At 49.0% G+C, this 16,323-nt stretch overlaps 1 protein-coding gene across 1 annotated transcript in view; it reads left to right on the plus strand.

Annotated features, from left to right (window-relative positions):
• The first annotated feature begins 5,002 nt into the window (after positions 1-5,002).
• AJAP1 (adherens junctions associated protein 1) overlaps positions 5,003-16,323 on the plus strand; it is a 59,667-nt gene continuing 48,346 nt past the window's right edge. The window contains exon 1 of the mRNA XM_058161377.1: positions 5,003-5,366. Within this exon, the coding sequence (XP_058017360.1) occupies positions 5,338-5,366 (29 nt within the window). The 5' untranslated portion in view covers positions 5,003-5,337. The remainder of the gene's footprint in view (positions 5,367-16,323) is intronic.

Consider the following 16,323-nt stretch of genomic DNA (forward strand, 5'->3'; position numbering starts at 1 on the left):
AAACTTCGCTCTTAGAAATCATAAATAACCCCAGGCAGGGTTACCAACTTTCCGACTGGAAATTTTTGTGGCTTTGAGACAGAGAAGATTTCTGAATTTTGTCCTGAGTTGACCTAGAATTGGGAGGATTACGTTAGCAAGAAGCATTTTGCACATGCTCAGAGGCTACGAGAAAGAAAAGAGAGAGATAGAAGATACCATGTTTCCCTGAAAATAAGACCGGGTTTTATATTAATTTTTGCTCCAAAAGACGCATTATTTTCTGGTTAGGGCTTATTTTGGGGGACATACGGTACCAAATGCATCCATCTGGCTGACAATCTTAACTGGGGCTTATTTTGGGGGTAGGGCTTCTATTACAAGCATCCTGAAAAATCAGGCTAGGACTTATTTTCCGGTTGGGTCTTATTTTTAGGGAAACAGGATAGATAGATAGAGAGAGAGAGAGATGATAAATATAGAAAGAAAGAGAGAAATAAATCCTTCCACTTTAGCCTTTTTTTGATATATGAAATACAGGTAGTCCTCGACTTAGGGCCACAATGGACCCCAAACATCCGTGGCTAAGCGAGGCAGTTGTTAAGTGAATTTTGTCCCATTTTACGGCCTTGCACCCCTTGAATCTCTGTGGCGGTTAAGTTAGGAACACGGCCATTAAGCGAACCTGGCTTCCCCATTGGCTTGACAGAAGGTCGCAAAACGGGACCACGCGATCCCCTCCGGGACACTGTGACCGTCATAAATACGAATCAGTTGCCAAGCGCCTAAATTTTGATCCCGTGATTGCGGGGATGTGGCAACGGTCGTAAGTGTGAAAAACAGCCCTGTTTTTTTCAGTGGCGTTGAAACCTTGAAACGGTCACTAAATGAACGGTTATAAGTAGAGGACGACGCATACTTTTCCTCACAGACCTCTATTCCAAGGACTCATTGTAGCTACAAGAAGTGGTCATAAATCGCCTTTTTCTATCACGCTAAGCAGCCACTAAACGAACGGCCGTAAGTTGAGGACTTCCCTAAACAGGAAACGGTGCCGTCATTTAGAGCCGGGGTCTCCAATCTTGGCTCTTTTAAGACTTGTGGATTTCAACTCCCAGCAAAGCTGGCTGGGGAACTCTGGGAGTTGAAGTCCACAAGTCTTAAAGTTGCCAAGGTTGGAGACTCCTGATTTAGAGAGAAAAATGGGCATTTCTTCCCTTTGAAATGACCTGTAATTTTCTGGGTTTCCTAGGGTGTAAAATGTTGGTCCTGTCTGATTTTTTTGTTCCTTAAATTAAAGTCTTGGTGCGAACGGTGGCTTGAGGCTCATCCTGGCCTGTGCAAGCCATCTCTCTCTCTTTTTTTTGTTTGTTTACATTTATATCCCGCCCTTCTCCGAAGACTCAGGGCGGCTTACGGTGTATAAGGCAATAGTCTCATTCTATTTGTATATTTTTTTTACAAAGTCAACTTATTACCCCCAACAATCTGGGTCCTCATTTTACCTACCTTATAAAGGACGGAAGACTGAGTCAACCTTGGGCCTGGTGGGACTAGAACCTGCAGTAATTGCAGGCTTTGTGTTCTTAATAACAGGCTATCTTACAGCCTGAGCCACCACGGCACTTTGCTGAGTGGGGTCCAGGGTGATGCCATGGGAGCCCCACCTCCCCGCAATTCCTAGCCAGGAGTTGCAATCCAGGAGAGGAAAGATAAAAGGTGATTCATAGGAACAGGTGAGGTCAGCCAATATTTAAATATTTAGCACCGTTCCTGAGAGGTGTGAGGTTAGTCATTTTGCCATCACTTCCGACACCTCAGCATCTCTGGATCGGAAGGAAGTCGAGGAACGAACCAAAGGAAGGCAGCTCTGGGCATTTGGGTGGCAACTTTGTCTTAGCGGCAAACCCAGTTTGTGCAGCCGTAAAGTAACCCAGCAGTGTGAGTCCACACAGCCAGCTGGACCTCAGAGGGGCTGCTGGGATCCGAAGGGTGCTGCTTCAGCTGGTTTTTTGTGAACTCACACAAAACGGATGGATCTCCCCACTCTCTAAATGTCTGTCTCTAGTTGTGGAGGACAGCTGCAGATAGTGGTTTGTTGGTCTAAGCCATGGTTTGTCCAACTTGGTCACTTGAAGGTGGATGGGCTTTGACTCCCAGAATTTGCCAGGAAGGAAGGAAGGAAGGAAGGAAGGAAGGAAGGAAGGAAGGAAGGAAGGAAGGAAGGAGAGGGAGGAGGAAAAGGAGGGAGGGAGGAAAGAAGGGAAGGAAGGAAGAAAAGGAAGGAAGGAGAAGAGGAAGGGAGGGAGGAGGAAAAGGAGGGAGGGAGGAAAGAAGGGAAGGAAGGAAGAAAAGGAAGGAAGGAGAAGAGGAAGGGAGGGAGGGAGGAGAAAAGGAGGGAGGAAGGAAGGAAAGAAAGGAAGGAAGGAAGGAAGAAAAAAGAAAGAAAGTAAGAAGTGGAGGGAGGGCAGGAGGGACAGAAGAAGAAAAGGAGGGAGGGAGGGAGGGAGAAAGAAAGAAAGAAAGAAAGAAAGAAAAAGGAAGGAAGGAAGGAAGGAAAAGAGGTGGAGGGAGGGACAGAGGAAGAACAGAAGGAAGGAAGGAGAGAGAAAGAAAGAAAGAGAAAGAAAGAAAGAAAGAAAGAAAGAAAGAAAGGTGGAGGGAGGGACAGAAGAAGAAAGAAAGGGAGGGAAGGAAAGATATAGAGAGATCGAAGGAAGGGAGGAAGGGATGGAAAAAGGGAGGGAGGGAGGATCAATACCAATAACCCCCTGCCCGAATATTAAAAATACGAAAGGAAATGGCTAAAGGCGGAGGAGGAATTGAAGGACTTGAAAAGCCCTGTACTTTCCCAGAAAGGGCTAGGAAATATATATCTCTAAAATGCCCAGAAACACCAAAAATTGCAATAAAACTTCTGGGCCTCTTCTGATATATAAAATAAACTGAGTTGACGTATTTATTGCATTCTATATTATTTATGCCGTGCTTTGAGAGGCAGGGAGTTTTATTTTTGAGGCGATGCGGATGTAAACTCACCCTCCAAAATAAAAGCACTTTTTCTTTCTCTTTTTCAATACTTTCCCTGTCTTAAATAGTCATTTTGGAGGACTGGAGTGGAACACAGCCTTGCAGTTAATTTGTAAGACTCCCTTTTAACTTTTGAACTGGCTTTAGTTGTTGGCTCAAAACTTTCTTTTTCTCCCTGTCTCTCTGTGGAAGGGTCTTGTTCAAACCTTCCTTTACAGAAGGATCAATGCTGCTTTGGCTTACTGTGCCTGCATTAAAAAAATAAAATAAGGAAAAAGCCATTGCAAAATAATGTGGGCCCCCCCACCCCATCTCCGGGCCTAACCAAGATGGCAACCCTCAAACTCTTAGAAACGTTTGAGTTGCAATTATGATGGATAGGACAGTGAAGGGAGAGAAACTTCAGGGCAGAGTTTGTCAAATTTGACAACTTTAAGAGTATTCCTAGAATTCCCCAGTCATCTCCCCCCTCTCCCTCCCTCCCCCCTCTCCCTTCCTTCCTTCCTCCCTCCCTCTCTCCCTCCCCCTTCTTTCCTTCCTTCCTCCTTCTGTCTTTCTCCTTCCTTCCTCCTTCCCTCACTGTCTTCCTTCCTTTCCTCCCTCCCTTCTTTCCTTCTTTTGTCCTCTCTTTCTCCTTCTTCCTTCTTCCCTGTCTTCCTTCTATCCTCCCTTTCCCCTTCCTTCCCTCCTTTTTCTCTCTTTTTCCTTCCTTCCTTCCTTCCTTCCTTCCTTCTTTCCTCCCTCCCTTCCCCTTCCTTCCTTCCTTCTGTCTTTCTTCTTCCTTCTTTCTTCCCACACTGTCTTCCTTCCTCCCTCCCTCCCTGGGGAATCCTGGGAGTTGAAGTCCACCAATCTTAAAGTGCCCAAGTTTGGAAAAAAAAGCTGACTTAACCATCCAAAAGTGCCCATATGGCTGAGTTCAGCCCTAAGGATGACCAGATCACTCACCCCTTCCTTAAAAAGTGCTGGATGTAAAGTTCCCGTCACAAAACCATTTTCCTTTCTCTTTTCCCTCCTTCTCTGGTCCCCACCCTCAAACCCTCCTCAACTTTGATAAGACCTTGTGTTGACCTCGCAGTAATTCCAGAGGACTCTCCCCCCCCATCACCCTCCCTCTCCCCCGTGCCCTCCAAGCACCCACCGGATGGTCAGTTTTAGTGGACACAAAAGCGCAGAATTAATCCTTGTGCCCTGGGAAGACCCCAGCGGCATTAGCGGCATTAAATATATTTAGCATTAATTCAATGTCACCTGCCAGTTAGTGCCAGATGCAGGCAGCTGTGCCCAATAACCATGGCTTGATCGGCAAACCATAGTTTAAATAAACCCTGGTTTAGGCCCGCAGATAGGCTGTTCCAAAGCTTCAGGTGAGTCTGAAATCAAACCCTTCTTTCCTCTGCCCCCTCCTCTTTTGAAATCTCTCCTCCTCCCCCTTCTTCAGGGTATCCCCAGCATCCCGGTGGTCACATGGCCACCTGGCTGGGGCAGATGGGTCCTGGAGTCCAGTCTCTTCCCCCAGCATCCTGCTGGTCATTTGACACCCCTGGCTGGGTCCGATGGAGTTTGGAGTCCACTTTCAGGCTATTCCCCTAGCATCTTGGCCGTCCGACTGTGGCATATGGAGCCTGGAGTCCCCTTTCTTCAGGCTGTCCTGTCTGAGACAGATGGGCCCCGGAGTGCCCCCTGCTTCAGGTTATCCCGCCGGCCCCGCGTGCCCCCGTGTCTTCCCTCCGCCCCAAGGCCACGGCCACGGGGGGGGGTGAAGGAAGAAAAGGGGGTTCATGCCCCCCCAGCTCCTGGGGGTGACGTCAGGCGGGGTTGGGCCACGCGGCGTCGGCAGCGTCGGAGCCAGCCAGAGCCACCGGCGGGGCTGCAGCGGCGCAGCTGCCGAGCCAGCGAGCGAGCGGAGGGAAGCGGCGGCGGGCACCGGGCAGCGGGACCGGGCAGCGGGCGCCGCCTGGATGCTCTGCGGAGGAGGAGGAAGCGGCCCGGCTGACCTCAGGCGCCCCCCGGCCAGGCTGACCCCTCGCCCACCGCCCGCCGCCCCCCTTCCATGACCCTGGGCGGCTGCCGGGGGGCGGCTCTCGCCCCCCACTCGGGCCGGGGCCGGCGCCCCCGCTGACCCCTCCGCCTGCCGGGGCCAACTTCGCGGCGGCGGCTTTGGGGGAGGCGGGGGTCGCCCTCTCTCTCTCTCTTTCTCTCTCCCTCTCTCTCTTTCTCCGCCGGTCGGCTGCAGCGGCGACCCCCCACCCCACAACTCTCCCCGCATGGCTGGGAAGAATTGACCCCCCCTCCCTCTTCCCCATTTCTGCGACCGCAGGCGTGACAATGTGGATGCAGTGGGTTTCGGCGACCAGGTAAGGGGGCTGCTCCGCGCGTGGGGCTGGGAGGGGAGGGGGCGCGCGGGTGGACGGCGGCGGAATTAGAGGAGGGGTCGACCTTCTTTTCCAACTTCCCCGGCTCTGAGCCGGGCAGGTGGGGGCGCCGCGGCGCGTGGGGGCAGCCGTGTTCCTCCTTCCGCGGGTGGGAGACTTTCACTGTCACTTTCAGGACCAAGGAAAGCGGCGGTTGTTTGCGGCGGGCGGGGAAGGGGGCTCGCAGCGGGGGGACCCCCCCCCCGTAGCCCCACTTGGCAGGCGATGGCGCTGCAGCTGGAACAGCTGGCTCCACGCGGCGAGGGTGGGGGGCGCTGGCGCTCACCCCAGGGGGCGGCCACCCGGGAACGCGGGCGGCTGTGTGGGGCCGGCTGCGAAGCCCCACCCCTCCGTCCTCCGAGCCGCCCGGGCTGGTGTGCATCCGAGCGTCACGCGTGTCGCCCCAGCCGCTGCCAAGGACTTACCCTCCATTGGCGGCCGCCTCCGACGTGCAGCCAGACGCGTGCAAGGCGAGCCTTAAGTTGCTCGGGTGTTTATGCAACAGCCTGCCACGCACCCACAGGCACATGTGCCCGGGGACTGGGGCGGCGGGGAGGGAGAAACAGGCCACCTAATTTGCTTGACCTCTCTTTTTTTGAGGTGGGGCGGGGGAGTTGGTTGGACCCCGGCCAGTCCCGAGAGAAGTTGGCTTGGCGGAAAAAAAAATGCCTCAGGCCCCACGGGGCGCGCGAGCCAACCCGGGTACGTGTGAAGGTGAACCTGCCCGCCTGTTCCCGGGGCAGCCGTGTGTAAAGGAGCGTTGCGGGAATTGTTCGCCCCCCTCCCCCGTCCTTCCCGCCCCCCCCTCTGGTGGGAATGCAGCAGACTTCGCGGGTGGGCGAGAAGGAGCGTGTCCAGCGTCTCCAGGACCCCTTGAAGATCTCATCAGAAGGAGGGCTCCGTTCACACGAATCTTCCAACGGGGCTCAGTGGAGACCCAGGTCTAATTCCGCCGCTGGGGTTTGTGTGGGGCGATGCCTCCCGTCTTTCTTAGACGTGGAAATCGGGGTTACCTCCCAAAAGCTAACTGTGGTGGAGGTTTTTCCGGAAGAGACTGGGCAACCGTTTGTCCACAATGGTGTAAGGTCTCCTGCTCAGGCGGGGAGGGGGGGTATTGGACTAGATGACCTCCAAGGTCCCTTCCACCCCTGCCATTCTATACATATATATATATATATATATATATATATATAATCCCTTCAGCCTTGGGTTTGACAATGAATTCTATGCCTACCTTCTTTGTGACTCTCCAAATTGTGGGGAGGGGAGGGGGGGCAGCGCGTGGGAGGAAGGTCAAATCTGCACTTATCCTGGCAGCTTCCGAAGAAGATAATCTAATGCCCATAGATAATAGATAATCTAATAATAATAATATCAATAATATAGCCTGCATCTTTCTTCCTGCAAAGAGCGAGCTCCTTCTGGCTGATGGTTGCGTGTTGTCTTTTTTTCTTAAAGGGGGTGGGTGGGTGGGGCATAAACGGAGATGTTTGTGGGGTTTTGGGGTGTGCGGGATTCAGGTCGGTCCCGCTCGCCAGTTTCACCCAAGCTCATCCATTTCATTCTATTTATGTGACGCTGGGTTGAAGAAAATCTCTGCCTTCTCCATACTTGCCCCGAACTTGACACAGAGGGTGGAAAAAACCCCGCCCTCTTCAGTTGCTGTCCTGCCAGCCTCTCTGCCTGGTTGTGGGTCCGTTTGTGTTGTTCTTTTGGAATGGCAAACACCAGAAAAGCCCTGACCCCTGCCAGCGGGTGGGTGGAACCTCCTCAAATATCCCCGATTTTTACAAGTCTTGCAAAATCTCCTGCAGGATTCACAAAGCTTGTTTTTTTTGGGGGGTGGGGGCGGGGGCGGGAATGCTGACTTGTCTGGCTCCAAGCTGCTGTTTCCAGGAAGGATAGGCAGGCTCCCCTCCTTCCCTTTTCTCCCACCCACCCAGGATTTATTATTTCTAAGAAGAAAATCTTAATCAGGTCTGGCTTTTAACCCCCTTCTTGCCAGGGGCTGGCAGCTGACTCGATGCCGAAAATTATATATATATATATATATATATAAAATCAGGTTCTCCCCCTCTCCATCTGTGCCCAGTGAGACTTCTTACCTGCTCCAAGCTACAATTTTAACCTAATTTTTTTAGAAAAACAAAACAAAACAAAACACAAAACGGGGACAGAGAATTAGACCCTGTACAGTCTCCACGCAAGGAAACATTTTCGGTGCATGGGATTCCTGCAAAGCGTGAAACCACCAAGCCATTCCGGTGATTAATAAACAGCTGATCACCCCACAAGGCGGTTGGTTGGGATCGTATCTGTGGACACGGTGGGTGATTTATTAATCCGTGCCGCTGATCTGTTGGAGAGGTTCAAGAGGAAAATCACTAAAGAAATGGAACTGAAAAGCAACTCTTAGCCAACCGGGACAGAGTTTTAAATAGGAAAGAAGAGTTAAGGAAATATACATATATATTTATACGCCAAGACCTACATATATATATATATATATATATTGGAGCTGAAAGGAGAAAGGGAAGCAATATGCTCCCTCCCATATTGGGGTAGACCAGGTGCTTCGACAGAAAAACATTTATATATATCTCCCACATCTGTCTTATGTTTTAATGGTCTTTGGGGTGAATGGATAGAAGCAGAGAAGTCGGTAGCGAGTCCTTGACTTTAGTGGCAAGTCTTTGGACTTCTCCAAAAGCCACCCGTTATCCCAGCAGGGTATTAAGCAGACACACACAGCCGAGCGTGTGTGTTTTGCACTAGCAAAATTGTGCTTGAGAAAAGCTCAGGCCAGCTGGTGGCGATGCCAAGACGCAGGGAAAAAGAGGCTTGGAAAATGACTTTTGGCTGCGCTTTGATGGATGCCCAAGAGGGATTTAACACCATGGGTGATTTAACCCAGCCTACCATCCCGTTATTCAGAAACAAACTACGGTTTAGTGCAACGGAAGAGAGAAGCAGACCTTCTCTGATTTTTTTTTTTTTTTTTGCAAAAAAAGGCTGATATTCAAGCTGGAAATCCCCTTTGTGGTTGGCTTACTGCTGTGCCTGTTTGCAACAGGATCGTGGCTTCTAGGGTTTTGCAAAGCTGGCTTGCAAGTTCCCGTTGGAGTCACTTTGCGTGCAGGAGGCTAGAGACGGCCTGACCTTGGTTCGATTCAAGCAAGGCGTTTCCAAGTGCCTATGTTGGCTTGTGTTCAGCACCATGACAACTGCTCTCTGCTCCTTCGGTGGGAAAACACAACCAGCCATTATATTCTTTCTCATCAGCCTCACAATACAGATGTGAAGTTGTTCATTTTTGTTCCGACGGCCTGCGCTTTGGTTTTAAAGGAATTGCAGAGGTCCAGGCACAGAAAATTGATGTAAAAACTAAACAATGTTGATTTTCAAAGCCAGCTTCCCGGCATGAACCAAGTTTTAATTTCTGGACTTTTAATTCTGGCTTGAAATCTTTGGATTTACGAATGATTTCACAAGATTTGGGATCTCTTCTTCTTCTAATTTTAGTTTCCTTTTTCCACTTTTGATTTTTTTTAAAAGGACATTATCGCATGTTTTTTTTCTTCTTTCTTGAAACTCCTCTGCAGATTTTCTTCACGTTGTTATACAGCTTCTCGACTTACGACTTACAATGGAGCCCCAAATTTCTGTTCCTTAAGCGAGACAGTCGTTAAGTGAATTTCGGCCCATTTTGCGACCTTTCTTGCCACGGTTGCTCAGCAAATCACTTAATGTTGTTAAGTGAATAACACGGTCGTTAAGTGAATCCAGCTTCTCCATTGACTTTGCCGGTCAGGAGGTCGCAAAAGGGGACCCCTGGGGACACTGCGACCGTCATAAATACGAGTCAGTTGCCACTTTTGATCAGGTGACCGTGGGGAGGCTGTAACGGTCGTAAGTGTGAAAAATGACCTGTAACGGTCACTAAATGAACCATTGTAAGTCGAGGACTCGCTGTATAAATATTTTAGGATCTGCTGCAGTTGACATTTGCCTGAAAAGGACTATTGGTCGGCCTTTAAAAATTTTCCAATCTGATTCCCCTCCATCCAATTTTAGCCTTTGGGGAGAGAAAGGCAGCCGTGGTTATTCACTGCCTCATCTCTGCTCAGAGACGGCTTGACTGCTCCTTGCCCATCTACGGAGGTCCCTCCCTGGGTGTGTGTGTGTGTGTGTGTGTGTGTGTGTGTGTGTGTGTGTGTAACCGAATGAGAAGACAGAACTCCAATTCTGCATTAGGGGATAGTTCAAGAAACCATGGTTTGTCAGGATGGGCGCATTCAAACCAAGGTCGATGCTTTTGGTATTGATGTCTTGCATTGCTATTGAGGTGAGGGAGAGGATCTGCCCTCTGGGACGGAATTTATTTATTTATGTATTTTATTCATTCAATTGCAATAGCTGCGCATCTCGGCCTGCATTTATATTTCACACTTTGGCCCTTAGGAGGGATTGAAGTCACGGTCTGGAGGTGCAAAATGGATAGAATGATAAAAAGCCTAAAGAGGTGTGTAAGACGCAAAACATAGCAGCAGCAGGAGAAGGAGGAGGAGGAGGAGAAAAAGAAGGCATGAAAGAAAAAAGGAGGAGAACTAAGGAAGGAATAAAAGGAAGGGAAGGAGGGAGGGAGGAAGGGAGGAAAAAGAGAAGGAGGAGAAGGAGGAGAAGAAATGAAGGGAAGGAAGAAAGGGAGGGAGGGAGGAAAAGAAGAAAAACTGAAGTGGAGGGAGGGAGGGAGGAAGGGAGGGAGGAAAAAGAAAAGAAGGTGAAGGAGGAGAAGAAATGAAGGGAAAGAAGAAAGGGAGGGAGGGAGGAAAAGAAGAAAGTGAAGCGGAGGGAGGGAGGTCAACATATTTGGTAACTGGTTCATACTTATGACGGTTGCGGGGTCACACAATCCCCTTTTATGACCTTCCAACCAGCAAAGCCAACGAGGAAGGCAGATTCACTTAACAGCCGCGTGACTAACTTAACAGCTGCAGTGCTCCACTTAACAACGATGGCAAGAAGGGTGGTAAAATGGGGCGAAGCTTGTGCACAACTGTCTCGCTTACCAACGGATATTTTGGGCTCGGTTGTGGTTGTACGTGGAGGACTCCCTCTATGCCTTGCGAAATTGCACCTCCAGTCTCCTTGCCGGCATGCCCCCGCTCCGACCCTCGGGGCTTGGAAGGGGAGGATTTCTTTTTGCGCCGGTCTGCAGGCAGCCATAACTCAGGGACTGCAACTGCAGTTACGGCTGGACCAGCCTGCAGGAGCTCCGGAGCTGCAGTTTTACGGTGTCTCCTTGCTTGGATCGCATCGCCTGGCTTGTGGGGACAGAGCGGTGTGTGGCAAAGAGTGCCAAGCGACCGAGGCCTTTGCCAAGCTGTTCAAGGCACCCCGTGCTCTGCCCTCGGCTGCACCGGCCGGCTTTGAGGTTCCCTGCAAATGCACCCCAACCCAGGTTCTGCCTTTCATTTTTGCAAAATCTCGTTTTCAAAAATAGCTTTTAGAATAGAATAGAATAGAATAGAATTTTTATTGGCCAAGTGTGATTGGACACACAAGGAATTTGTCTTGGTGCATATGCTCTCAGTGTACATAAAAGAAAAGATACCTTCATCAAGGTACAACATTTACAACACAATTGATGATCAATATATCAATATAAATCATAAGGATTTCTGCATCAGGCTCTCCTTCACTGTCTTCGGCTGGTTGAGAGCAGACTCTGAGCATGTGCAGAGGGCTGCTGGGCCTGTTGCTGTTTTAGCCAGCTCGGGGGGGTTCCTTTGCAGGCCCTAAAAAGGGAGGTGGGGGTTGAGGGGGGATACGGATGCTCTTTGGGGTGCCAGGAATATTTTTTGGGCTTTTGAGGAGGGGGGGGCTTCCTTGAGGGAGTCACACGGGGGTGGGTGGTGGTTGTGAAGGGGGGTCCTGAAAGGGACCTGGGATGCCTCAGAGGGGGGATGTTGAATGAGTTGGAGGAAAGGAGCCTGCAACACACTTAAAAACCCTCAAGGTTATGTCCAAACGGGAAGATCTGGAGGTAAATCACAGGGTTTGGTCCAAAAAAACCCTTCTGTTTAATGTTGGCCCCCTTCCCACAATGAGCGATCTGGTTCCCTGTCCCCAGTTGCCCCCCTGGTGAGAAGAGGGAGGGAGGGAGGAGAAAGAAGGAAGGAAGGAGAAAGAGAGAGAGAAGGAAGGCAGGAACGAAAGAAGAAGGAAAAGGAGGAAGAGGGAGGGAGGGAGGAGAAAGAAGGAAGGAAGGAGAAAGAGATGGAAGGAAGGAAGGAATTTAATAAATGTCTCACTTTGTAGCAAATTTTTCAGTTCAGCTCAATTGTCATGAGTCAAGGACTACACACACACACACACACTTTAAAAAGAAAGCCATTATAGATCTTGGCCCTCACTTGTCTCCAATTGGCTGCTGCTGAGACCAGCCAAGCACTTCACTTAAAAAGAAATATACAACATTTGGCAAGGGGATTGAAGAGAACTTGCCTTCAGGTATGACTTTATGGCTCCATAAATTAGGAACTCAAAAGCTTTGCTCATAAATAACCTGATCCGGTTTGGCCTCAATAACTGGACCAGCCACTAGAGGCAGTCTGGAGCTCAACTTCCTTTCCTGCCTGGTCTTTGCCGACATCTAGTGGGGAAATCTATATTAGTTATATTATTTTTTTTTGCAGTCAGGATATGGCGACTCTCTGTGACTTCGCGGTTGCATTAGAGATTGAAAAAAAATATTCACTGCTCCAAGACTGGGGAATTCTGGGAGTTGAAGTCCATCCATCTTCAAGTTGCCAAGGTTGAGAAACTCTGCGTTTAAGTAACAGCATCATGCAGTCCTTCCTTCCTTCCTTCCTTCCTTCCTTCCTTCCTTCCTTCCTTCCTTCCTTCCTTCCTTCCTTCCTTCCACTCTTCTGTTGTTGTGGTAACAGACTGTTGTGACTTGTCAATAGTATTGTTCGCACCTCAAAAGGTTGTGTACACCCGATCTGTTTGGAACCATTGTGCTTCATTTACACACCGTGAGAGAGCTACACAAAAAGCAGTCTAGTTTGCAAACTGAGCCATAATGCAGACTTCTCGCTTTTGATATCCAATATTCCCTCCCTCCAGCCGACTGGGATTCGGTCAATAAATCTTAGGTTAAACAAGCCACGGTTTTAGCATGTGGCAATATTTGCATGTTTTATTTTTCCTGTAGACACGATGCTGGCAGGAATTTGAAAATTAATTTCTGCTTTTCCACAGCCTGTTTGCATTCTTCATTTAGCTCTTCTTGCAAATGGGCGAAAAATACATTTTTAGCAGGCAAACCCAGTTTGTTTGTGTGAATGGTCTAAGGGTAAAGATACAGGATTAGGTTCCCTGTGGGACCTTCGCAGGTCTGCAAAGCTGGAGTAGGATTGTAAGCGCAATCAGAGTTTCACTTAGCGACCAAATGCACGGTCCCAACTGTAGTTGCAGAACAAGGAGTAATCGGCACATGTTTGGATCTGTCCGTGGTCCTGAAACTGTGTTTCCCACAATTGGGAACCAGAATTTCCGCTGCTAAGTGAGATGGTTGTTAAGTGAGTCACAGCCTTCCTTCCTTCCTTCCCCTCTTTTCCCTTTATCTCCTTCCTTCCTTTCCCCCTGTTCCTTTATCTCCCTCCCACCTCTCTCCCTTCATTTCTTTCCTTCCTTCTTTCTCTTTCTTTCTCTTTCTCTCTATCTCTTCCTTCCTTCCTTCCTTCCTTCTTTCCTTCCTTCCTTTCCTTCTGTTCCTTTATCTCTATTCTATTCTATTCTATTCTATTCTATTCTATTCTATTCTATTCTATTCTCTCTCTCCCTTCCTCCCTCCCTCCCTTCTTTCCCCTTTTTTCCCTTTTATCTCCTTCCTTCCTCTCCCTCTGTTCCTTTATCTCCCTCCTCCCTCCCTTCATTTTCTTCCTTCCTCCCTTCCTTCCTTCTCTCTCCCTCTTTCTTCCTTCCTTTCCCTCTGTTCCTTTATCTCTCTCTTCCTCCCTCCCTTCCTCCCTTCCTACATTTCCTCCCTTCCTTCTTTCCCTCTCTCTCTCTCTCTCTCTCCTTTCGGCCTTCCCTCCCTTCCCCTCTTTTCCTTATCTCCTTCCTTCCTTTCCCTCTGTTCCTTTATCTCTCTTTCTCTCCCTCCCTCTCTCCCTTCCTACATTTCCTTCCTTCCTTCCTTCTCCTCCTCCTCCTTCCTTCCTTCCTTCCTCCTTCCTTCCTTCTCTCTCCTCTTTCTTCCTTCCTTCCTCTCCTCTGTTCCTTTATCTCTCTTCCTCCCTCCCTTCCTCCCTTCCTACATTTCCTCCCTTCCTTCTTTCCCCCTCTCTCTCCCTCCCTCCCTTCCCCTCTTTTCCTTATCTCCTTCCTTCCTTTCCCTCTGTTCCTTTATCTCTCTTTCTCTCCCTCCCTCTCTCCCTTCCTACATTTCCTTCCTTTCTCCCTCCCTCCCTCCCTTCCCCTGATGTCCCCTGCACTTTTAAGACGAATGCTCTTTTCCAGGATATTAAACCAGGGTCCCTGTAATGTTCCCACTTGCTGTATTTTCTTGATTGCAGAGATCGTAAAAATAAAAAATAAAATAAAATAAAAATAAGAGCCGGTTCAGTTTCATCTCCCGTGGTTTAAAAGCGACGTCTTTGTGGCAGAGCAGGGGGGCAGCGGTGGGCGAGCGGCTATTCTCGTCTTCTGTGGAAATCAGGAATTTGTCTGGCTTTTCTCCTTAGATGCTTGAAGGACATGGCAACCAGCTCCCTCTGGAGCAGCCGCACAAGGTTGGAGACGAAGGTTGTGGCTTTTTTTGGCAGCCCCAAACCCAACCCGCTCCACACTGCAACATTCCCATGACAAAAACACAACCTGCAGAATACAGGAAGTTCTCAACTTATGACCATAAGGGAGCCCCAAAATGTCCCTTGCTAAGCGAGATGCTTGTTATGTGAGTTTGGCCCATTTTACCGCCACCGTTGTTAAGCGAAGCTGGCAGTTATTAAGTTAGCAACACGGTTGTTAAGTGAATCCGGCTTCCCCCTTGACTATGCTCGTCGGAAGGTCACAAAAGGAGGTCACGTGACCCCGGGACAGTGCGACTGTCATAAATGTGAGTCATGGCCAGGTGTCTGAATTTTGATCACTTGACCCCTTGGGGATGGCTGCGATGGTCGTAAGAAACGATCCTGAGTCCCTTTTTTTCAGTCCCTGTTTTAACTTCGGTCAATAAATGAACAGTTGTAAGCCAAGGACTACCTCTAGTGGCCAATGTCTCGCTTAGTAACTGAGTTTCAAGCTCCGTTGTGGTCGTATGCCGAGGCAACCTGTATAGAGTTGCTGTAACATATAATAGTGATCCTTTAAAGTTCAAATTCCCCCAAATTTCCAGCATATTTGGAAAATGTTGGGATGAAAAGATTATTTAGAGCCTTATTCCCAGGGAAAAAAATATACATATTCTGGAATAATTTCATTGTGAAAAATGCAAGTAATTGTATTTTTCCCCTTTTTATTGGAATTTGCGGGTTAAAAGAAGGGCGAAGCCTGGAGAAGATCAGCTTATTGCTAATTAAGTTTTTCAATCTTCTGCTTATTGCCAGAGACCCTCCGTTTGTCTAAAACGCTGGAATGGCAGGATATTCAATTAAAACAGCTTGGATTCCCACAGTTGGGTCCAGATGGGTTAGCAGCCTCTAAAAACCGAATTACGGACAACATCGAAATGTGTTTTAGACCATTGCAAATGTACGTTTTAAAAAAGACAATTAAAGAGGTGTTTTTTTAAAAAAAAGTAGATAATAAGGATGGGCAATTGAATTAAAGAGTTGGCTAACTTTGTACTGATTAATCAGTGGCTCTGGATCTTAATGGATATTGAAGATGCTTCTTGGGATAAAAGGAAGCGAATGCCGTAAAGAGAATTTTTTTAATTGGATGCTTTCTTGAACTTTATGCTGGAAGCGTCATAGGAGGGGAGGTTCACTTTCGTTCAGTTTTGTTTAATATTCATAAGTTTGTGCTTGGGGGTCTCCGAATGTGGCTGTTTTCTTGAAGATGTCAACTAGGTGACATCATCAATGCTAGAAGGGAGGGGCGTTGCAGAGAGGAGGAGGGGAAGGAGGAGGAGTCAGTGGTCTCTGAGCTTGGTAGTTTTCCTGCAGACATGTCATTACCCAACTAGGTTATGACTTCAGTGTTGGAAGGGAGAGAGGTTTGCTGAGACGAGGAGGAGGAGGAGGAGGAGGAGGAGGAGGAGGAGGTGGAGGTGGAGGAGGAGGAGGAGGAGGACTGTAGGGTCCTTGATGCTCTCTGAGCTTGGTGGTTTTTCTTGCAGATGTTTCATGACCCAACTAGGGAACATCATCAGAAGGCAAGGAGGTTTGCAGAGAGGAGGAGGAGGAGAAAAGGGGGAAGGAGAAGGATTGGTCCTTCCTTGGTGCTCTCTGAGCCTGCAGACAGGTCATAACCATCCTGCAGAGCTGGGGAATTCTGGGAGTTGCAGTCCACCCCTCTTAAAGCAACTAAGGTTGGGAAACTTTCAAGTTTCAAACTCCGGTTTTATTCCAAACTGACCATTCCAGACCCATCTGTTTCCGATGCCTGCATGCCATTGCCTGCCCCCCACCTCTCTCCCTGTCTCTCTGTCTCTCTGTTTCTCTCTCTCTCTCTGTGTCTCTCTCTCCCTCTCTCCCTCCCTCTCTCTCTGTGTGTCTTTTTCTCTCTCCCTCCTTCTCTCTCTGTCTCTCTTTCTCTCCGTACCCCTGCTTGCAACGGGGCCCTTCCTCCTGAAGGATCTCCCCAAAACACTGGCCGCCTTGTCCCAAGGCGGACAGACAGTCGGGGTTTTCATCGGATGGAAGGCCAGCCCCTCCCCCCTCCCCCT

This window comes from Ahaetulla prasina, chromosome 18, assembly GCF_028640845.1.
Source record: "Ahaetulla prasina isolate Xishuangbanna chromosome 18, ASM2864084v1, whole genome shotgun sequence".
In the NCBI taxonomy this organism is placed as follows: domain Eukaryota; kingdom Metazoa; phylum Chordata; class Lepidosauria; order Squamata; family Colubridae; genus Ahaetulla; species Ahaetulla prasina.